This window comes from Harpia harpyja, chromosome 11 (assembly GCF_026419915.1).
Source record: "Harpia harpyja isolate bHarHar1 chromosome 11, bHarHar1 primary haplotype, whole genome shotgun sequence".
Taxonomy (NCBI): Eukaryota; Metazoa; Chordata; class Aves; order Accipitriformes; family Accipitridae; genus Harpia; species Harpia harpyja.
In genome coordinates, this window is record NC_068950.1 from 42,324,257 (window position 1) to 42,348,327 (window position 24,071).

The following is a 24,071-nucleotide window of genomic DNA, read 5'->3' on the forward strand; positions in this document are numbered from 1 at the left end:
ACCAGAAACCGCATAATCTGATATTGTCTGTATTAAAACCAATTGTGTTTGAATGGGCTCAGCTCATCAAGCAACAGAGATCACTTGGAGTGTCATTCTCATCATTGTCTGTCACTCCACCAATGTTCCTGTCACCCTCAAATTTATCAGCTGTGAATTTACAGTGTTTACATCCAAATCATTGAAGAAAACATTGACTAGCATCTGACCTGATGCTGATCCTGGTAAAACTCTCCTGTTTGATAACGCTTCCTGATTCATAGCTACTTTTTAACAGGCTGTTAGCCAATTCCTAATCTAATTAGTGCATGCTCTGTTGCTATTTCTAATGTTTTTTGATCAGAATATCACAGAGTGTTAATTCTAATCTCCATAAAAAATGAATATCATATCTCTTCATTGACCTTTATCATTCAGTCTTTACCTTCATCATATTATTTTATGCGCCTCATCAAAGAAAGAAATTGCATTTGTCTGATAAGGCTTATTTCTCCCCAAACTGTATTTACCATCATTAATTATACTTCCATTCTTCATCATTTCAATCCCATGGCAGCTTTTCCAATACACGGGTAACAGCTCGTGACGTGTCAGAGGCCTGTCTTTGAGGTCAGTACCTGTGTTATCATCCCAACCAAAACAATTCAATTCTTAAACCCAATCTTTGAGAACTGATAGGTTTCATTGTAGTGGCTTGCTGCTTGTTTACACTTATGTATCATCAGGTGATTAAAAACGACTACTCGCCACACTGCTTTACGTATAACCTGTGAAAAAACTCCAGCAGTATGTATGTGCACTCCTAGTCCTGGCCACTGTTTTCCAAGTGTTTCCCAGTGACCGCTGGTACAGAAATCATTACAACCTTAGACTTCCAGGGAGAGCTACACGCTTCCTGAGGCATGCCTTAGAAGAACACCATGAAAGGGATGATGATGAAATATCAGCTATCATGTAACTATCTATAAATGTTAGATTTCTACAAAGTGATTCCACTGAATTGTAATTAAGGGTTTGAAAGTCGAATGATTTTTAAGTGCTAGTTTTAATTACCGCTTGGTGAACTTTAGTGTGTTAGAATTGTCACAACTTTCCTTTAGAATTAGTGTCAAGCCAGGCAATACAGTGGGAAATTATTAACTCATACTTCGGTTCAGCAATTATCTGCATTACAAGGTTTATGCAATTAGCTGTTTAAGATGTCATTATATTTTGCCATCTGGTACACAGGAGTTTATGCATATGAACAGGCACGTGTTGAAGTGATTTTCACTATATGACTCTTGATCTCAACCCAAATCATCACTATAATGAGTGGAAGACACAGTGTACAGTACATTAGTGGCAGGTGCATACTATCAACTTCATTTTAATAGAAGACTTTCATGTTTCCATTTTTAAAGTATTCTGCACAAGTGTTGAAAAATTAATTGCTCGTTTGCAATTTAGCAAAAAACTGAGGACATGTTATTGCTAAATGCTAAGGAACATCAGTTTTCAGAAAAGCGGCCACTAATTTAAGTTCTTTCCATCTGTAACTTCAGGCCAATTTCTGCTCCAGACAATAAGAAAGTCTCACTGAAGTTCAGCTTAAAATGTTCTCTCGTTTCATGGTGAACATGCTGAATTACCTTTCATAGTCTCACAGCACTGAAAGCCTCTTGAAGCTATTGCAGAGCAAGCTGCAAGGAGGCCTTAAAACCCACCTGTGGTATGGTCCATGTGCAACAACCTACAGTGTCACCAGTCTCCGCCAGTGCACACGGTACTGTGACCTGTGTCCTTGGTCTTACCTCAGGCTGTCTGACGTCACTTTTGCCTGTTGGCTCGCATTTGCCACGCAGATTTTAAATCCGGAGAGAAAAGGTGTTGCTGTCGGCAGCCTACCACAAGGAAATCCTAGCTTCCAGGCAGTATAAATGTAAATATCAATAATGACAGCACTGCGTACTTAGATAATACCTGGTATTTCTGATGCATACTGCATCTAGTGTTCTAAAAATACTCACGAACTTTCATTAATTAAATTGCATGCAGCTATTAACCTCATTTGACACAAGGAAACCGGTCTCTGGAACTGTAAGAGACCTCCTCGGTCACAGGAAGGCTGTGCAGAGACCGAGAGCGAGCCATCAGTGGGGACTGTATTAACTGAACTGCAGTGCAGACTGCTAAAACTGGGCTGCAACTGCAGCGCTGTCATTTAGCTGTGAAAGTAGGTGCAACGGTTCGGGGCAGGACAAGGGTTTGACCGGAGGAAATGGACAGGATAGCTCCTGCCGCTTCCTCCTCCCAGCTAGGCTAAGTGCTAAACGTGGGGACTGCTCGCCAGGCGACGCAAATGGCGTGAGTCTGCTGGCAAATCACAGTTCTTAGGAATATTTATTATTTGGAGTTCTGGTATTACACTCTGGGCACACCCTGCAACTCGGGGCAGTGGTGTTTGTCTCAGAGGGGGAGAAGGCGCCGTTCCCAGTCCTGCTTCCAGCCACGGCCCTGGCGCGGAGCAGGGGACAGTGCTGCATCTCCATGTGCAGCGGCTGCAACTTCATTATTGAATTACATTAACAGGCCGCCCTCTAGTGTCATATTTTATTACACGGGTTAAAAAGAAAAAGGCTAGGCGGGTAAAAATTCGCATTTTCACTTAGCGAACACCAGCAAGCGAGTCACCCATGGAAGCAGCCATGAAACATTTATACAGCTCATGTTAGGAAGCCCTCTGTCAGGTTAGAATCCCTAAAATTTGGTGTAAAAGGAGATTTCTACTGAGGTTCAGGAAACCAATCCCAAAAGGCGCGAGGAAAATATCACTCAAATCTGTGCACGAACACGCCGAGGAGCAGAATTTGCCTGCTCTCTAACATCAATATTAGCATTTCTGTGGGTGGTTATACCAATGCGGTGGTATATACATGTGTCTATACCTCTAACGTGAAGTGTTTCATCGTCTTGTACATACATCAATGTCATTCGGGGAAACACCAGGAAATGTCCTTCACGGCAACACTCCCAGTGCACAGGGATCGTTTTCCTTAGGCTAAAAACAAAAAGGTGATAGACATAAGGTAACGGGCAGTGATTATTCAGGAGTGTACAACGTTTCAGAGCTAAAACTAGAAAATACTAACACCAAACAAACAGGTAAATACTTTTTTGCTCTGAAACCTTTACTGGCATTAGGGGTCATGCTAAATAAACTCATCAGGGCTGCCCTTACTGGGCCAGTTAGGAAGGGGGAAGCCGGACAAAGCACATCCACCTCTAAGACTGTCGGCAGGCCAGGCCAGGCCAACAGCTGGTGTAACTTAGCACGTGAAGACAGTGCAAGTCCATCCGTTTACATCAGCCGGAGGCCTGTCCTTGTGTATTAATGTTCCCCGATGCTGAAGCCACCTGCCTATCTTCCATTCCACTGAGCATCTTTTGTCTCTCATGGGAGATCTGGCCGGTCACGTGAAAAAGCATCCTTTCCTTTAGGTAAATAAAGGGAAGAACCTCAGCGCTGATTGCCGCGCGCCAGGACCCCTCCGGTCCTCGCGGACCGGCTGGAGGCTGGAGCTCTGAGGGGGTGACGCCGATGGTGTCCCTGGAAGGGTTGGGTTGTGGAAAATGTGCCCTTGGTTTTCCCGGGGGGGAGCGCAGCATCTGCCTCCTCCCTCCACCTCCAAACCCCCCACTGGAATTACGGAGGTAAGCGGGAGCCACCCGACTTTCCCCTTCCCACACGCAGGTGGCAGGACGGGGAAGAGGGCCTGGCTCTGCTAACACCGGATCCACGCACCGTGGCTGACGGAAACGGCGGGCAAAGCGAAGGTGAAGCTGCCCGAAGTCACGTTTCGCTCTGAGGCTTTAATCTGGGCTCAGCCGTGCCCACCGCGGCCGCCACAGGCGCAAAGGCAAGGCGCTGCCGCCGCTGCCGCCTCAGCCGCCTCAGCCGCCTCAGCCGCCTCAGCCGCCCGCCTCAGGCGGGCCCCGCGCTCCCGCCTCACCCGCCGGGAGGGGGCGCTGCGCCGCGCGGCCCCCGCCGCTGAGGCGGGAGGGGGTGTGGTCTGTGTGTGTGGAGAGAGGGGCGGGGCGGTGGAGAGGGGGCGGGGCGGTGGAGAGAGGGGCGGGGCGGGGGGGGGCGGGGGGGATGGGATGGGATGGGCGGGGGCGGCCGGCGGCCGCGCGCGCAGGGCTTGCGCGCGCCCACGTGCGGGCCGGCACGTGCCCGCGTCCCGCGCACCGTCGTGGCGATGCGGCGCACGTGCGCACGGACACGACACGCACACGCGTGGGTGCGCGCACGTACGCCTGCACGCGTACGGCGGGCCAAGGCGGGGGGCCTGGCTGGTTAAAGGGGGGCCGGTTTTAAAAATGGCGTCGAGCGCGCGGAGGGGGAGAGCGGGGGACGGAGGGGCCCGTGGATGCGCTGGTCTGAAAAAACTCGAGTGGCAAAGCCGTTCGGTTTTATCGGTCAGGCGCTCTGATCCGTATTTTGCAACCCTGCAGTAAGGCAACTGGAATTATTTATTATTGTTTCTTCTTGTTAATTTAATTAAGCCTTGTTGGTGTAGCATTTTTTCCCCCGTATTAAAGGAAATGAAGTCAACATCATTAAAAGGAGTGGAATAGGCGTATGCCAAAGTATTTGTAAGAGCACGTTAAAAATATTCTAATATGAATTCCAGCTGTCTCGCAGGCCACGGGTAACTTTTCCTAAGAAATCCAGCGACGCCGCAGCCCCGCTGCCGTCGTCCGTGGGCCGAGGGAACCTTCATTATTTCCTACGATCACACTTTTTAAATCAAGTTAGCTCGCAATTTATAAAGGCCTTTGGCATCGCCTTTGGAGTAAGTCTCGTGACGTTTGTAATTAAAGACAAATTGCACCGACCTCATCTGCTCCGGAGAACAGCAAAAAACCCCGGTGAGGCCGGCCCAGTGCCGCGTGGGGCACGTGGCACGGCTCGGGGGGTCCTGCCCGGGGGGCAACGGGGTTGAGGGGGTACCTGGGTGCCAGGGTACCCACACGCTGGGGTACTGGGTCCCGGGGGATGGATTTTGGGGGGTCTGTGTGCAGGGACAGCCGGGTGCTGGGGTACCGGTGTGCATACATGGTGGTATACTGGGGTGACTGAGTACTGGGGTGACTGAGTACTGGGGTACCTGTGTCCTGGGGTACCTGTGTAACGGGGTACCTGTTTAACAGGGTACCTGTGTGCAGGTGTAGCGCTATACTGGGATACCCGTGTACAGATATGGTGCTATACTGGGATACCTGTGTCGCACAGTGCCTGAGTGCTGGGGTACCTTGTACTGGGGGGAGGGGGGTACCTGAGTACTGGGGTACCTGTTTGCTGGGCTACCTGTGAACCAGGGGTACCTCTGTGCTGGGGTACCTGGCCCCCCGCTGCCCCAGCTTCCGCAGAAACTTCCAAGCTGCCGTAAAACCGTCCAAAGGGATGAGGTGAAGAAGGGGGACCCCGGCAGGATCTGCAAAGGGCCCCTCCCCTGCGAGGGGGGGACGGTGTCTCACTGCTGCCTCCTTCGCAATCCGTGGCCGAAGGGTGCTGAGCACACCGGCGCTGGCCCACGTGTGCGGGAGCAGGCTCCTCGCCCTGGAAGGGGAAGGATTTGGGAAGAGCAGCACTGCTGCAAAGAGGGAAAAGCAGCTTGACCGGGAGTCTCCATCGGTCGGGGAAGGCACTCGGACACGACCACTCTTCCCTTCCACTCAGGTGTCCTGTGTTCTCCTCTGCTCTTCTCCTTCGCTTACCGATTCTCCTTCGCTTACCGATTTTCCAAACCGTGGGCAAGAGGCAGGATTTTCCACGGAGATTCAGTGTTTTCTCCGTGTTGCACACGCAGGAGGCCTGCCCGCAGGTTCCCTTCGCCAAGCAGGGCAGAAGTCACTTGCACCGAAGTTTGGAGCTCAGCGACACTGAAAATCTGGAGATCCTTCTTGAATTTAATGAGCGGGGTGGGGGAAATCAAGAGTTTGTTGCTGCGGTGCAACCGTAAAAAACAGTTTCAGCCTCCCGCCCTGTGTGCAGCAGTATTGTTGGGGGCTTATCCCAGATTTTATTAGCCGTGTAAGCATCTACCGGTGGCGTGAAGCCTGAAGCCATTCAGGCATTCCTGAAACTTCTCCCCCTGCAACCCTGCCCTGACCCTGGGCGCAGCCAAGGGGACCTGGCAGAGCCCGTGCCGGGATGAAATCCCCACGGATTGTGTCAACCCCTGAATTAGAGCAATGCCACCAGCACTTTTGATACTGATTTTCTTTTTTTTTTTTTCTCTACCGTTAAAGGATGCAATGGGAAATAACAAGCAAACCCGCCACAGGGCCTAATGAGCTATGGGCTGGCAGGGTCTGCGTCCCGCTGCCACTGGGGAGGGACCCCCGCGCCCCCCCTTATATACACAGACATACATATATATTTAAGATAGATGTTGATATGCAGCTATAGACGTGGATATGGTGCTCGCAGCCGCTGGCAGGCAGCCCCCTTGCTGGGGCGGGAGGGCTCGGGGGCGGCGGCTGCCAGGTGCCCCCCTCCCTCCCTCCATCCCTCCCATCCCTCCATCCCTCTTTCCCTCCTCCATCCCTCCCTCCGCGCCGCCCCCGCTACTTTTGTTAAGACTTTATTTGCGGCGGGGGTCGGGGGGCGCCGGCTTTCCCCTGGATTTCTCCCCCCCCCCCCCCTTCTTCTTGGCGCATTCATATATTTTTTTTTTAATTAATTTTTTTTGGGGGGGGGGGGGGGCGGCTGCGAGCTGGCCAAAAAACTCCTCGGCTCTCCGCATGTGCGTGATTTAGAGTGACATAATTGCGAGCCGGGGCTGGAACAGCGATAAATCAGCCCGTCGCCAGCGCGGGGCTGCCGGGACTCGCCCCAGCGCCGGACGGAGACTGCGGCAAAGGGGGGGGGGGGGGGGGGGGGGAGAAAAAAAAAGGGGGGGGGAATAAGGGGGGGGGAATCCGGGGGCGGCGGAGCGAGCGGCGGAGGTTGCGCGGGTGCGGCGCGGCTGGAGCGGCGGCGGTGCCGACCTGCGCTTCTCCTGGGTTTTGGGGGGGGGGGGGGGGGGGTCCTTTCTTTCTTTTTTTTTTTTTCCTTTTTCTTTCCTTTTCCTGTACCTTAGATGAAAATGGCGAACCACTGACTTGGCGAACGTTTGAGAAGGCAGAGATGGCAGGTTGCGAGATTTATTTATTTATATCCCTCCCCCCCCCCCAAAAAAAGCCAGACCAAAATCAAACAGCCAAACTTTAAAGGCTTTGCTTCCTCCCCCCCCCCAACCTTTCCTTCCCTATTTCTATTTTTTTCCCCATTGGCGATTGCGCTGCCAAGGCTGTGCCGGAGGGGGGGGCACGGAGCTGCGACGCCCATCACCCCCGCCCACGCCGGGCAGCCTCTGCTAGGAGAACGGCAGAAATCGGGCAAAACCGGGCAGAAACCTGCCGGGCTGCGAACTTTCTCGGCGAGTAAAAACGGTGCCGCGGAGCGGGCGGATGCTGCGGCGGAAACTGCGCTCCCGCGTAGGGATTATTCACGGTTTTATTTATTTTATTTTACTATTTTTTTTTCAATTATCATGCCACAGATCTACAACTGTACGTGCAAATAAAAGCGAGAGCTCACGGATACCGCTTTCCTTACCAGCGAGGACTGAGTAGTTAATCCAATAAGTATACGTATTGTTTGGGGCGGGGGGGGGGAGGCAGTTAATCATGTATCGTAATGTATGGATAATATATATGAATATCAAAGCGACGTGGGGAAAGAGTCTCGGCGAGGGGGCTCCTTCTGGGGAGAGGACAAAGAAGAAAGTGGAAACAATCTTTTAAATATTTTCCATTCATAAAAATGGCAGAGGGCTTATACACCAGTCTATTTCTGCGTCTGACTGAACAGCTAATACGTTATTGCCAGCTTCAAAAGATAATTGTAGTGTCGGTAGAGACCTAATATACAGTAGGCAACATGTAATTTTAAACAACACCTCATTGTTTATTGGGATGTAACTTTCCCAAAGTTTATTTGTAGCATTAAGAGATTTTTAAGTGCAGAACAAATTGCAAATGAGCAGCTGTGGGGCGATGCACGTTTTGTATGGCTACAAGAGTTTCTATATTAGTGACAATCTGAAGCTGAAGAGGATAAAAAAAAAAAAAAAGAATATCTGTAAGGAAATGCTTATTTCCTCCTGGAGGAGGGGGGAGCTGGGCTGGGGGATCTCCGGGCTCGGCTTTTCAATTTTCTGAGGAGGAATAATATAGTCTGTGTGTCTCTGCCCGCGAGCTCACGACCGTACTACGTACACCTGCTCCATAGGCTCAGAAATAACCTTTTCATCCAAGAAGTTAACGAAGGGGTCGGGCATACATACGTGGGGCGGTGTCGTGATTTATGTGTTTTTCCAGGAATCCAAATAAAACCGTAGCTGAGCGTGTCCCTTTGTAAGGGCCACCTGTGCATCGCGCCTGGCTGTTCCGGGGGTTGCCCTATGGAAATCATCCCAGCCCATTATAGAAGTTAACACAACAGTCGGGTGAGCAGAGGATGGTCTCACCTTCTCCCTGCTGCTGAGAGAGGAGAGCAGTGATTGTGACAGGCAGCCCACACGGATTACACTTCTTTTTTTTTTTTTTTAAAGAAAAACTTCTCTTCTGCAAAAACAAAGCAGCCTCTTCAGAGAGATCCAGTACCAGCGCAGGGTGCCCATCGCAGGGATCTATATTGCCAGGGCTTACAATGCGGCAGTCAGTGAATTACAGTAATAAAGACTTCAAAAAAAAAAAAAATATTCAGGTGCTGAGACTAACACATTTCTTTCGCTGTTCCAAAGGAGCCGTAGGCACTGGAAAGGCAGAGCAAGCAAACCGGACTGGGTACGCTTCACTCTGTGATTTTTTACGACACCTTTTAGGCAGAAGCATTGGCTCTTGTGCAGATTTCAGTTCGTACAACCAACCTTTGCACGTGAGATAGATACACACGACTTTTATGACTCACTCCTTGCACGTTATGAAGTTGTCTATAAAATTACAAAGGTAGGGAAGTAAAAAGTTACTAATCGCGACGGAAGAGTATTACTTTTTATCCCCTAAAATTTAATTTAGTTCAAGGTTTATGGGATAAAAGTGGCTTTTCTAAAATAGCTGTACCAGACAGTGCCTGTCCTTCTTATGAAGAATATAGACCTTACCACCTTTTAAAGAATACCTAATTTAGGGCTGGAAAGGGTAATTTTATAGCAGAAAAGAGGTGAGACAGAGTTAGCAAAACTTGTGATGGAAAACTTTGCTGCTCTGTGTCCGTGAGGAAAGCAATCAGACCTCATCTGTGCTCTGGGTCAGCAGGGCTTACACTATTTTGAAAAATAGTTGCGGAAGAGGTTTGCAAATGAATTATGTGCGACACACGCAATGCCAGAAAAGCGGTAATAAACCTGCACCTGTTACTGTGCCCTCCTTGCCAGTCTCTAAGCCAGGTACGAAGCTGTCTGAGTTTTTGTCTGAAAAGGCCACTCAGATTTATTTATTTATTATTTTCTTCCCAGAACTTTAGCATAGATGAGAAATGTGAAAAATGACTTGGTACTTAAACAGACTGCTGTTTGATTTTATTTATTTATTTATTTATTTAGGGAAATAATGGACATCTCATTTGGGAAGTTATAGACCACAGAGAAAAGCGTGCAGCAAAGGGCAGTAGGGAATGCATGTTAACTAGGGCTAAAATACCACTGCTGCTCCTAACTACCTCAGTTTCTTGTTACCTGAATCTTACAAAGTTCAATTAGCAATCCTTAAGCTTTATTTCTCACACCATGTATTGCATCTCAGCTTTTATATTATGAGCCAAGCCTGAACGTAAAATGTTCTCACATGAAGAACAGCAACAAAAGACATACTTTCCTTTTGAGAAATATATTGCATAAATATGACAATGCCTAGATATATAATATACTAAAATAAATAGTGTGTGTGCGTGCGCGCGTGTGTATGGGCATATAAACATTGTTTGCCACACCATGTTTATACCACTCTTGCACAAACTTTATTCAAGCAAAACTTTCATCGAGGCATGCGAGATTAGGTCCAAAGTGTTTATGCCAAACTGCCTGATAAAGCACTGGATTTAGGGTGACGGCAGTATCAGTACCGTCCGCTGTAATCATTCGGTATCGCTGGAAAATGATTTTGTACCGTTGTGAGAGGTGTCCGTCAGCTTCCAGCAGCGATAACACCGCGGGACTGTGTACAAATAAAATATATCTGAGGGCAACTGTACATATTCGCCTCCTTTCTGGGTTGCAAACGGGGGGTTTATCCAGCCGGACGGAGGCATCAACATGGTGGGCAGGGACGCTCAGGTGCACGCCGGCACACGGCGTAGCCCGGCTCTGCCGCGGAGCTGGGCCAGCGGGCACTGCTCAAACCGATCAGTAAATCACAGCGAGCTTATTAAACTGCATTCGCTCTTGCAGGGAACTTTCACTTTGCGGTATTTCGGTTTTTCAACTAAATTCTGCTTGGGAAGCGGTATTTACGTTAAAATAGTATTACCATTTATTTTGCTCCCCATTAGAAGATCTACAGCAAAACAAGAGGGGGAACACTGCCTATCGCGCCTCTCTCCGTTCTGTTTGCTTCCTTTCTGTAGTCTGCACGCTTTTGCTGGGGAGTTATTTCCTCCGCAAATGCATCTTGCAATAGACTCGACACCCTGTAGAAACGCCTTACAAGTCTGCAGGCATTTCTGTGATACGCTCAGCACCAGAGCCAGCACCCCACGTACGGCCGTGCCAGGCAGCAGTGCCTCCAGTAACTCACGGTTAAGTAGATTTCACAGAGAAAGGGATAGGATTGACCAATTTTTAGTCCAGTTATTCCCACTCGCCCTTAGCACAACTACTTTAATGCCCATCCCCACGTGTACGTGGCTTTGGCGATGCACCTATGGCCCCGATCCCGAATCCCGGTGCAGCCGCCCTCATCTGTCAGCTGGGGACCGCAGCACCTCTTCATCCTCCCCTGCTCTCCTGCTGGGAATCATGGTGATGGGCGGGAAATACTGCACGCAAAACGTTATTATTCACACGTATTTAGTGGTGTAAGGTGGGAATTTCCATCAAACGCAGTTGTCTGCTTATTTAAGCTACTCCCTTGAAATTTGGAGCCTGGAGGTTAAACTTCTGCCTACCTGCCCTCCTGTTTAAGGGTAACACAGCGTTCGCATGACCGTGGTGTTTACTTATATCGCATCAGGGTTTGGAGCTTTCAGACTGAGGAGGAAAACCCCGTATGCTCAGTTCTCCGTGTACGTGTGGAATAATAAGGCAATCTCTTCCCTGGAGAGAGTCTTACGGACTACTCTCCTTTTGAGTATCTTCAGAATCTAAATTTCACGAAGGACGGCGGGACCGGGTTAGGCACGGCACTAACCTATGGCTCCTCCATGACATTTCTGCTGGGATTTGTAGCCAATTCCCTAGTGGGTCATGGGGTGCCACAGAAACATCTGGGCATTGATTCCCATCAACCGTAATGGCATTTAAGTCTCTGGATAGTTTTGGAGGTGCAAGTCATAGCAGCGTGTAGCTCTAAGGTCTTGATGGAAAGGGGATCAGGACTGACCCCCCCCCGGTGATTTCGGGGGGCTTCTGAATCTCAGCAGGGCAAAGCTAGCCCCCAGGGCAGACGAGCAGCCACGGTGGCTCTCCCAAAGCCACGAACGTCGCTCAAGGCCCTGAAGAGCCCCGTCGTCAGGATGAGGCCTCTAACGATGGCTGCTGTATGTTAACAGGCCATACCACGTATAGACCGGCTATTGTCAGCGCTGATCCTTGTCCAACTGACGGGCTATTCAAAGCGCTTCTCAAGCCTCTCCAAAATCCCAGCTTGTTCTACCCCGATGACAGCCATCCCTCCCATTCGGAGTTTTCTTTGTACGCTTGATAACATGGTGGAAATCCCTTATTATGCTTCTTTTAATAATGCTTTCACATGGCAAGGGGACATGATGTTTTAATTTATGCAGTACACATCATCCTTCGACAATTTGCTAAGAGGAACCCTCGCAACCTAAGCCGGTGCCGAATAACAGAAGTTTATGCAAAACCAGTGGTTTCCAACCTGTGGTCTCCAGACCGCTGGGAATCGGCGGGCTCCTTCGGAGGGGTCACCAGGAGGTAACCGAGAAAGCAGAACCGCTGCCGGGGAGGTTCAAACGCGGTGCGTACGGAGCCGCGCTGTCACTGGCGCAGGTCTGAGGCTCCCTGACTTGAAACTGAAAATCACTATCTGAGTGTTTTTTTCTTTTTTCTTTCTTTTTTTTTTTTTCCTCCCTGCTCAATACGCTAGGGCTGCAGCCCTCTGTGTCTTTAAATACCTGCTCGAGTTGATTTAAAGCAGTGAATTCGGAGGGATAACCATGCCACTCGTTAAGTTGTGCGAGTTAAAGTCGCACTTTGCTGTAAAAAAATAGTAATTAACCTGCAGATCCACTTGCTTCCCCCCCCCAGACCCCTCCAAATTAATTTTGCAGTGTTATCACGCATCTTGAGGCTTCCAGTTTTAAGAATATAATGCTTCTGCTGTTAATGAAGCGGGTATCCGCGATCAAGGGGAGCCGAGAGCTACAAGACAATTGTTTGTTTGCCTTTATTTCTCACGCCCTTTGAAGGTTTTTCTTTTTTTTTTTCTTTTTTTTTTTTTTATTAAGTGACTTTAGCAGATTGTACCCTCGGAGCTGTGAATAATAGGGTTATTCTACAAAAATGGCCAAGGCTAGTTAAGACACACAAAGCCAGGAAATCCTTTCAGGGATGAAATCAGGACTATTTTAGGGGTGCCGTGTAAGTTGGAGACTTTGCAGCTCGGCTCTCGGTTGCTGCATTGCTGCCAGACAAGGTCCGCGCTGCTCCAAGGAAAGTTCCTCCCCAGTCGAAGGCTTGCCCGGCACACCGAGGGGTGTGCAAAGCCAAGGGGGGGGGAGTGTGTAAAGCACGGGGGGGGGGGGGATTTGCTAGTGCCAGGTAACTTTGCCCGTGCAGCAAAGGAGCTTTGCTGGTGCAAGGGATGGGGGTTCCCCACGCTGGGGGGAGGGGGGTTGCCCATGCGGGGGGGGTGCACATGTAGGGGGGGTTATCCGTGCAAGGGGGGTGTATCCGTGCAAAGGGGGGGGGTATCCGTGCAAGGGGGGGGGTTTATCGGTGCAAAGGAGGGGGTTATCTGTGCAAAGGGGGGGGTTATCTGTGCAAGGGGGGGTATTGGTGCAAAGGAAGGGGTTATGCGTGCAAAGGGGGGGGTTATCGGTGCAAAGGAGGGGGTTATCCGTGCAAAGGGGAGGTTATCCGTGCAAGGGGGGGGTTATCCGTGAAAAGGGGGGGGCATCCGTGCAAAGGGGGGGTATCCGTGCAAAGGAGGGGGTAACCGTGCAAGACGGGGGGGTTATCCATGCAAGGTAGGTGTTTACCCGGGTGGGGGGGTATCCGTGCAAGGGGGGGGTATCCGTGCAAAGGAGGGGGTATCCGTGCAAGACGGGGGGGTTATCCATGCAAGGTAGGTGTTTACCCGGGTGGGGGGGTATCCGTGCAAGGGGGGGGGGGGGATTACCCGTGCAAGGGGGGGCTCGCTACCCGCAGCAACCCCCCCCCCGCCGCCCCTCCCCGCAGAGCAGCCCTGCGGAGGACCCCGCGGCTGGGAAGGCGTTTGGCGGGGGGGGGGGGGGGGGGAAGGCTGGAGGCCCGCACCGGGGGCCGCCCGTCCTGCGGGGGGGGGGGGGGGGCGGGTAAGGGATGTCCGTGAGCACACCCCCCCCCCTCGGTGCGGGTCTCGTATGCAAATGCGATTGCGGAAATAAGCGGGGGAGGAGGAGGAAGGGGAGGAGGAGGAGGGCGGCTGCCGAATCGGTCGCAACTTCTGCAAAGTCCCAGGCGCTCGGCGACCGCCCGGCAGAGCGGGGAGCGGCGGCGGCAGCCCCCGGCCCGCCTTCAGAGACCGCACTGCGAAGCCTCCCGGGGCGGGAGCCACAAAAAAAAAAAACAAAACCCCAAACCCAAAAAAACAGAAACAAAAAAAACCCCTACCCCCCCCCCGAAAAAAAAAACCAAACCCAAAACCGAAGGGGGAAAAAAAAAAAACCCAACAAAAACCACCTAACGGCAAGCGGCAATTGGCTGCGGCGTTTATTCTCTTCCGGGTTCCCAACGGTTGCAAGTTTATTTTAGCTATTAAAAAAAAAAAAAAAAAGAAAAATCGCGGAAAAAAATAAATAAAAAAAAAAAGTGTCAACAACCGGAGCCAATCGCCGGAGCCCCGGAAAGTTTCTCACGTACTCTTTATACCTGCCCATGGTACGTGGCGCCTCTTAAACTTCGCTTTTTTTGTTGTTTTTTTTTTTTAACCTGATTTCCACGCTTTCGCAGAGGGCGGCAGCTATTGTCTGGGCGGGGGTCTGGGCGCGGAGGGAGCGCGGGCGCGGGTGTCTGCACCGGAGTTACCTTTTTTTGTTTAAAAAAAAAATCTTTTTTTTTTTTTTTTCCCGGGGGATTTGAGGAAAACCGCTGAGCTTGACAGATTTAACATCCCCCCCTTTGCCCCCCCCCTCCGCGGGACCGCCCGTACGTGCGCGCCGGCTCCGTACGCGCCGTCCGGAGCGCCCGCGGCCGCGCACAAAGAAACGCGGCTGGGCGCGGGAGGTGACGGACCGCGGCGGGGACCAATCGGAGGGGCGGGGCGGTGTGACGTCGACGAGCGCTGCCCAATCAGCGGCGGGGGTGGGTGTTGCGACGTTTGAACTCCCCGGGGGGAGGGGCGCGCCTTTTTTTTTTTTTCCCTTCTTTTTTTCCCCCTTTTTTTTCGGGAATTTTTTTTTCTTTCTTTTTTTTTTTTTTTCCTCCTTTTCCACCGAAGTTGGCGGCGCCCCGCGGGGACGGGGCCGCTGGCGGGGCTGGAGCCGCGGAAACCTCCGGATTTAGCACCCCCCCCCCCCAAAAAAAAGGAGGGGGGGAGAGGAAGGAAAAAAAGCTTTTTTTTGTGGGGATGAAGAAAAAGCGTCTATAAAATCGTATTTATTTTTTTAAAGCGTGCTTCGCAAAACGCTGAGTTGGGAAAAAAATAAGAATAACTTGCGCGCCTACCCGTTTAGCGCTGAAAAAGCCCGCAGGTGGGGGAGAGAAGGTGCATGTGCTCTCGTCGTGGTGCGTGTGACCCCCCCCATTTCTTTTTTTTTTTTTTTTTGGGGGGGGGTGGGGGGGAACGGATGGATGTCCGCGGCTGCGGAGGGGCTGCGCTTGCCCGCGGCCCCTGCCTAGAGGGCGCAAAGCAGCCGTCCCGCGGCCAAAAGTCTCCCGAAGGGCGGCAAAAGTTACTTCAAAGAGAATGCTGCAAACCGCAAAAGGCTGGGAACGGGGCAGCGCGGACGGCGGACGGCGAGGGGGGGGGGGCTGCGCGGGGGCGGAGGGGAGCGCAAACCTTTTAAACAAGCTGCGTGGGAGGGATTTTTTTCCGCCGTGTTCCCTACGGATGGGATTTTTCCCCGCGTGTCCCTGTGTCCCCCGCCCTGCGCGGAGGTCGCCGGCATCGGGGCGAAACGCTGTTCCCAAGGTGGGGGGGGGGGGGGGAGTGACACGAGAGGGGGGGTGACACGGGAGGGGGGGGGGACACCCACCCCAGACGGGACACCCTCCGAGTCCCCGTGAGCGGGCTGGAGACCGTCCAAACCCCAAACCCAAACGTTGCCGGTGCCAAAACAATGCGCTCCAGAAGTGGCAGGAGGCGCGGGTGTATTTTTCATTCGAAGCGCTTCACTTTTCGAGAGTGATTTTATTAGTAAGGAGGGGGGGGGATGCGACGCGTAGATGAATTTATGTGTTGCTATTTTAAATTTCTTATTTATTTAAGTGGAAGTAAGTGGAATAAGCCCCCCTCCCCGAGCGTAAAGCGCTTGATTTCAAATGACAAGTGCCAAAGGGGATGGGGGGAAAAGTTGTGAACGCAGCGCCGCTCCCCCCGTGTCGTGTCTCCCGCCTCCCTTCCCCGGCCAAGGGCCGAGCAGCCCCGCAGCCGCCGGGAAAAGATAAAAAGAAAACCAACCCAACCCAAACCCCCCAAAAAACCCAAAACCACCAGATTAAAAAAAAAAAAAAAACCAACAAACCCCAAACCCACTACATTAAAAAAAAAAACCAAAAAAACCCAAAGAAGAAAACTTTAAGCCGACCACCCCTCGCCTTCTTCCGCGGCTCCCCGCGCTGCGTGGGCGGAGGGAGGCCGGCGGAGCCGCAGCCCCCTCCCCGCCCCTCCCCGCCCCCGCGGGCGGGCGGGCGGGGAGGCGCGGAAGGGTTGAGCGGGGCGGCGCGGCGCAGAGCGGAGGGGGGGCGCGGAACAAGGTGGTGGTGGTGGTTGGTGGTGTTTGGGAGGAGGAGGAGGAGGAGGAGGAGGAGAAGGAGGAAGGGGGGGGGGGGGGCCCGGAGCGCGGACGGCGGCGGGTTGCGCGCGTAGAGTGCGCTATGCCTTTAACGGCGCGCAGGGCAGGCATGCCGAGCGCGTAGTGCGGGAAAAAGTCGAGGCGGGGTTAAAGTTCAGCTCATGGAGCGGCTCCGCGCTGGCTGCAGTTTGGCAGAGTTGGAAATGTGAAAGCAAGAAGCAGGCTCGGGGCTCCCCCTCCTCTCCTCTCTCTCTCTCTCTCTCCCTTTTTTTTTTTTCCCCTCCTCTCTCTCCCTCTCCCTCTCCCTCTCTCTCTCTCTCTCTCCCCCCTCTCTCTCTCTCCCTCTCTCCCCGCACACGCACACCTCCAAACCGCAGCCCCCCGCAGCAGTCATGTATTCTCCGCTCTGTCTCACCCAGGTAAGCGGCTGCCGGGGCGCGATGGGGCCGGCGCTGCGGGGGGGGGGTGGTGGGTGGTGGTGGTGGGGTGTGTGTGGGGGGGGGGGTGGTGGGGTGTGTGTGGGGGGGTGCGTGTCCGTGCGCGCCGGGGAAGGGGCAGAAAACGCAGCTCGCCGAAACTAACTTTGTTGCCTTTCGCTTGCATCCCACCCCCCCCCCCCCCTTCCCGCACGGCCATTTGTGTCGGCACATGGCTAATGGCGCCTACTTATTAATGGTTTAATTAATAAGCGCGGGGGGGGGAGCAGCGGGGGGGGGGGGGGGCCGCGGTGCTGCGGGATGCCCCGCACGGCCCCGCCGTGCTTGGTCATCCGCGATCGATGCCGCCGCTGCCCTCCTCCTCCTCCTCCTCCTCTTCCTCCTCCTCCTCCTCCTCCTCCTCCTCCTCCCGATGCGGAGCGCCCCGCACCGCCGCTCCGCTCCGCGGCCCCGGGGGCAGCGCTGCGAACCGCTGCGCCTTTCCCCAGCCCCCGGGAGCCCGGCACGGCACGGCCCGCACACCCCCCCCCCCTCCCCTCACACACCTCACACAACCCCCCCTCGCCCGCCCCCCGGGGCTCCCCACTCGAGGTTACGCGGGTGGGATCGGCTCCGCGCTTCTCCCCCCCGCCCCTTCCCCCCCCCAAAAAAACCCCCAAGAGCGGAGACGGACCGTCCACCGCACCTGGCTGCGCTCCCGCGGTGCTGCCGCCCTTGCGTGGAAGTGTTCTCCGCACCCGCGGACCGGGAAGGGGCGGGGGGGGGGATACACACACCCGCAAACTTATCCCGCGCGTGTGTGTGGCCGTGGCCTCCCCGCCCGCGGATCGGGCCTCCCCCCCCCCCCCCCCCCCCCCCCCCCCCACGCCGGACTCGGCGCAACTTTTGCAGCCCCCCACCCCCAAAAAAAAACTCCGTTTGCGGCGGGACGGGGCTGCCCGGGGGCGGGAGGTGAGGGGGGGGTTCTCCCCGCCGTGCCCCCCGAGTTGCGCGGCCGCGGAGCGCCGCCCGCCCCCCCCCCTCCCTCCTTCCCCCCCCCCCCCCCAGCCCCGTTCCCCGCGCGCTGCTGCAGGACGCTAAATTGCACACCTTCAATTAGCAGGATATAATGGTTTAACGAGGAAATGCTTTGTGGTGGACTCAAACCCCAGATTATTTCCTCCTGCAGGAGATTTTGACTACATTATTCTTATTAATTTAATTTGAATATTTTTTTTCTCCCGGTGAGAAAGCCTCTCCAGGCTCTTTCCGTCGAGAAAAAGGCGAGGAAATGCAGAGAGAGGGGAAGCAGCCTTCCCAGGCAGCCTCGAAGAGCTGCAAAAGTTTCATCCCCTTCCCTCGCCGGCGTTCTCCCCCTTCCTTCCCCGGCCTCCCCCAAATTTCTGGGTGCCCGGTGAGGAGAAGCCAGGCCGGCGCGGGGCACGAAACTCCACCGGGCTTAAAAACCGTACGCTTGATTAAAGGCAGGAGGCAAACGGGAGCGGAGGGAGTTTGCAGAGGACGCGGGATGCAACTCCGTGTTCTGCCTGGCCAAAGTTTGTGCCTTGAATTCAACTCTGAAAAAAAATACCTGGGGTTTTGGTCGGTTCTGCTTTTGCAGGAGGGACAGCAATACGCTCCTCGTAGGGCCGGCAACGTAGCGCATCGCTTTGCATCTGCACGTGTAGCTACTCGGGTTTAGTAGGCCCAGTTGTACGTTAAGGAGAGAAAATAAATCCATGGGCCGGTTGCTCCCTGTCCCGGTCATCGTGCGTGTGTGTGTGTGTGTGTGTGTGTGTCGTTCTGCTTTTTTTTTTTTTTTAATTAAAAAAAAAAAAAAAAAAAAGAAAAAAGCCAGGCACTGGGCTTTTACTCAGTTGTGAAAATCTCGCATTCTTGTTGCACGTTTGGAAAAGTAATACGAGGATTAGAGGCCTCCTGACAAACTCTTCCCTCCAAAGGATCAGTTAGGTGATTCTGTAATTTTCTGTAGAAAAAGGGGGCGAGCCCTTGGCAATTGCAAGCAATTTCCTATTTTTCATTTCAGGAGCTTATATTGATACGAGTTTTGGGATGGAGATTTTTTTTTTCTTTTTTTTTTTTGCTGTTAAGTTTTGATGCAGATTTAAAGGGAAGCTTTCGAAAGTGGGTTAGAAAAGGAAAACAAACAGAAATCCTAGTTATGAGCGTCTTTATCCAAGCACTGGAACTGAAATGGCACGAGCATTTTGTCTCATCTGTCAGGAAAAATCTAAACATCGTTCCATTTACATATCTGCTGAAGATCTAGGAAATAGTTGGGGAACATATGCACATCTCCTAATAGATTTACAAGCAAATGGATTGTAAAAATATTAACAAGGGTGGCTGTAGCTGGCTTAATTTCAAAAAGATCAGCAGAAATATATTGTTTCAAAAGACTCCTTTGCAGTGTTACATTATTGCAGGCGCCTTTGGGCTGGGTTTGGGGGCTCTTTTGTCACAGGGGGTTTTTTTGTTGGGGTTTTTTTGGTTTTTTTTTTTTTACACCTTTCTGTGAAGAAGCAGAGGAGAATTTCGGTATAAGCAATACAGAATTGTGCGGCCCAAATTTTAGGTGCTGCTTAGAAACGGGCTGTTCTCGGAAGAGCTGTATCCTCAAACTTTGGAGAGTGAGTGCAATGAAAAAAAACTTACTTTTTATTCTCGCTTTCCCAGCTTTCCGGTGCCTTTTATTTTTAGGTGACCCATCACACGCCGAGGCGGGAAAGCAAACCTCTTTATCAAATACTTTGAAAGTTTCCCTTAAAGCTAACTTGGGGAAAGGCAAAGATCAGCTCCTTTTCCACCAGTTACTTAAAATCTTGATATTTTGCAGCGAGGCTGCAGACAAGTCTGCACATCTGTTAGCACGCTTGCATTGACCCATTTCCAAAACTTTTTTTTGGGGGGGGGGCGGCTATAACAACACCAAAATAAATAATATTATTGTGCAGAAACTGCTCCCCCCCCCCTCCGTCCCTGCTTCCAGCCCAATTTTGTTTGATCAGTCCTGAATGCTTTTATTTCCACTTCGACTTTGCTAATACCTCGCCGCCGAGATTGAAGCGGTGCGATTTTCCGGAGCGGCGTGTTTACCAAGACAGTTTGAAAGTTGGTCTGTTTATGAGTCATTAACCTTTTCTCCTCGTACACCATTTTGAAAAGACACATTGGAGCCTAATAGGGCCGTGCACACCTCGCGCGCCGAGCAGCGGGGCTTTTCATTTACTTCAGCCATGGACCCTGACTTTAGACCAAAAAGCACCTTTTTTTTTTTTTTTCCCCCCTCCCCCTGAAGTCTTTTAAAGTGGGTTTGGGGGTTTTTATTTTTTTTTTTCGGGTGTCATTTTTACCTCCCCTTTCAGGTTCACATCGTCGAAATCAGCTTTAGCGCAGGTTAAAGCGACTCTCTCTTGGATAGCATCCAGCGTCGAGCCAAAAAAGTCCCGAGCACATGAGATCAGGCAGGACAAAGCGCTGCTTAAAGCAGAAAAGTTAAAATATTTCAGGATGTACCAAGACGCGTTTAGAAACTAGGAACGCTTGAAGCGCTCCCCTGGCTCATTGTGGGTCTGTCGAGCCTGTGCTGTGTGTACCTTCGCAGATAAACTTCCACTTGACAAAAGGCCTTTTTTCCTTGACTCTCCCTGAGTGGAGAAGGTGAAGGACAGGAGGGATCAGAAAAGAGGGTTTATTATTTTTAATAGCTTGTAGGGACCTGTAGTTTTTATATTTTTCTTTTTTTTTTTTTTTCTTTCCCCCTCCGCTCCCCCACCCTCCGTGAGAGAGCTGTTTCTGGTGGGTGAGAGCAGCTCCATGTGCTGGGATTGTGCCTCCTCTCACTTTTTGAATCTGCCGACTGCAAACTCGCAGCAATCTTTTTTTATTATTTTTTTTTTAAAAACTTTATTGAAATTTGAAACTACGATCTTTTCCGGGGGGGGGGGGGGGAGGAGGAATGTGCCAATCATTGGAGTGATTTATTTTATTTTACCTGCTTATATTTTAATAATCATTCATAGTACTTGTGATTACTGCCGCTCTGCTGTGCTATAATGAAATATATTGTGCCGTTTTGGGTAGTTTTTAACAACCTGTGTTTAAAATAAAAATAAATGCTGTGGTATTACCTATAGATTTCAGTATTTACAATTCAGGGGCCACTCAGAATAAGTGCAAGGAAAGCTTTTGGGAAGTCAGCAGAAGGTCTTGAATTACGACAGCATTTTGCTGATAGATATTTCTACTATTGATTTCTCAATTTTTCATAATTTTTGAAAAGAAAATGCAACTTAAAATAAGGTGCTGAAAGGAAGAAAGATGTCTGTTTTAATAACAATGTTTGTGCGACCTGAAATGATTTGGGTAGGAAATGTACTCCCTGGGATAATTAAAAAAAAAAAAAAAAAAGTTAGTTAATCTGAAAAATCCCCAATGTCGTCTTGCAAGGGTAGGCAGCGGGTGGCTTTTACCATGCTGGGGGAAATGTTGCACAAATTACTTTATTTTTCCCTCCTAGAGGGCCCAATCCTGAGAAAAGGAGGAACTCGGCCCCTGGAAGCAGGGACGTCCCCAGCACGCGGGGCTGGATCAGGCCCCCACAGGCTATATACGTTTTTATGTGCAGCCTGGAGTTCGGTCATTCGTTTATTCAGAGAAAAACAAGAAGCGTGCCCCCAGTATATTATAATATAATTTGTTTTGATCTCTCTGGCTGATTTATGTAGTACTTTTTGCGGATTTTTTGTTTGTTTGTTTTTTAAACAAAATTGGGGGGGGTCTTTCTTGCGTTTTTTTTTTTTAATTGTCAGCATAATTTTAATAGCGATTATTTTTGTGCCAAGGAAGAAGGGGGATCTTTAACTTATCGTTACACAAAGCGAGCAGTGTCTCTGGATGGCCAAACTAACTTTCCAAGTAGGGCATTTCTTTTTAAATGTATGAAAATACCACACGATGTGTAAAGAAAAAAATTAATAGTTCTCTGCATATTTGCACAAGTCGTGCTAAGGTTTTTTGTTACCGCATTTTTCAGTTTTCCCTGTTTCTTATTATTTTACAGAAAGGCTCAGAGTTTGCCTTGTCCTAATGCGCCCGGATAGCAGATTTTTATTTTTTTTCTTTTTGACTAGATATAAACAAAACTTTAAAAAAAAAAAAAGCTCGAGACTTGCTTTTTCTAGGATTTTAGTGTTAGTTATTGTTGCGCGCGCGGGATAAATCGGCCGTGTTACTTTCTACTGCCTTCACCGTTTAGGAAATGGAGAGAAAACCACCCTTCATTGTATTTGTATGTGCAGCTATATTGGCATTTTACTATACTGCCTGCTGCTATTTCCAAATATATCTTAGGGAAAGTTTTACTATACTTTAGACTTCCCCATACAAACATTGATTGGCATCCAAATGTTTAGGATTTGCCAAATTGGCGGGCATACGCTGGCTACACCGCAAGCAGCGGGGTCAGGGAGAGAGCAAAGGGAGATACGCGCTCCGCAAGTGGACTCGCAGCGGGGTTTTTAGCTTTTAACTCGTTCTGCCTTTTTTTTTTTTTTTTTTTTTTAAAGAGATTTGGGGATGGGGGAAAGGGCCCCATCGTTGCACCGTCTCTGCCCGGGTGCTTGTTTGAAGTTGGACCCCGTTTTTTCGGCGGGGGGTGTGTGTGGGTGAGCAGGGGTTTTGGGTGGGTGCGAGGTGAAGCGGGGACGCGGCGGGGTCGGGGTCCGTCGGCGAGGGGTACGAGTCCCGCAGCCCATAAAACGTATAAGCACCCTCCCGATGCTCGCCGTCCCGGCGAGCCTTCGCGCCTCGCGAAAGCCCCGTTTCTGGAGGCTTTTTGTTGATGGTTTCGGTGACACCGACCCTTCTCTGTAACTTTTTCAGGATGAATTTCATCCCTTCATCGAAGCACTTCTGCCTCACGTCCGAGCGTTTGCGTACACGTGGTTCAACCTGCAAGCCCGAAAAAGAAAATACTTCAAAAAACATGAAAAACGCATGTCAAAAGAGGAAGAGAGAGCCGTGAAGGACGAACTGCTAAGTGAAAAACCCGAGGTAAAGCAAAAATGGGCATCCAGACTTCTGGCAAAGCTCCGGAAAGATATCAGGCCTGAATTTCGGGAGGATTTTGTTCTCACAGTCACAGGAAAAAAGCCTCCGTGTTGCGTTCTTTCCAATCCAGACCAGAAGGGCAAGATGAGAAGAATTGACTGCCTTCGCCAGGCAGATAAGGTCTGGAGGTTGGACCTTGTTATGGTGATTTTATTTAAAGGTATTCCGCTCGAAAGTACTGATGGCGAGCGCCTTGTAAAGTCCCCACAGTGCTCTAACCCCGGGCTGTGCGTACAGCCCCACCATATAGGAGTTTCTGTTAAGGAACTCGATTTATATTTGGCATACTTTGTGCACGCAGCAGGTAAGTGCCTTTCTATACCACCTTCTCCAACTTTTCGGTTTATCTCCGTGCCGGGTGCCGTGCCCCGGCGGCGGCTGCATGAGCCGGGGAGGGAGCAGGGGACGCCGGTTATTGCCCTCCCGGGGCAGCGAGGAGAGTGCCAAAACTCACCCGCTTTATTTATTTTATTTTTTTTTCGTGGGCTTTTAAGGTGCAGCCGCGTAAAAGCTGCTCTCGTTTTCCCAGGGTTAACGGCATTTCGGGCATCCTTCACAGGTGTTACCCTAACTGTTGTCCTAGGAGGGATTGCAGCTGGATGTGGCTTCCTTTATCCTGATTTTGGGGGAAAGCAGAGAGATTTTAATCGTTATTATTTTTTTAAATAAAGTTTGTATATGCTATGCACAAAGTAGTCTAAGAGGGCTAGAGGTGCCCGAGGCCCGTGGGTCAGGAGTACCAGGTATCCTCACCCCACGGGGACGGGATGGGGAGCGTAAATCCCGCAGGATTGGGCTCGGAGGGAAAGGAGGAGACGGTCCTTCGACAGCAAACCTAGTCATCGGGTCTGAGGAGCCACAAAACAAACCCCCGGGTAATCCTATGGGGAAAAAGAGGCATTTAACCCCCCCGAAATATCACAGTTGATACACCTAGAAGCCGAGCAGGTCGTGAAACAAATTCCTGGTTTGATAATATTGTGCTTATTGGGGTGGGGAGCGGGGCGGGGGGGGGCTGAGATGTTTTTGCGTGAGATTAAAATCTTGGGCTCTCTGACTCCAGCGCAAAGTACACCCTGCCCGCGGAGCGACTCGGTGTG

At 51.1% G+C, this 24,071-nt stretch overlaps 1 protein-coding gene across 14 annotated transcripts in view; it reads left to right on the top strand.

Moving 5' to 3' along the window:
• NFIA (nuclear factor I A) overlaps nt 1-24,071 on the top strand; it is a 360,756-nt gene that overhangs the window by 86,982 nt on the left and 249,703 nt on the right. For 6 of the 14 annotated variants that reach the window (XM_052802068.1, XM_052802069.1, XM_052802072.1 and 3 more), the window contains exon 2: nt 22,744-23,275. In XM_052802068.1, coding sequence (XP_052658028.1) covers nt 22,744-23,275 — 532 coding nt within the window. Of the gene's footprint in view, nt 1-16,347; nt 16,843-22,743; nt 23,276-24,071 lie in introns of those variants that run through there. The other 8 variants (XM_052802071.1, XM_052802078.1, XM_052802081.1 and 5 more) reach the window with 5 other exon arrangements.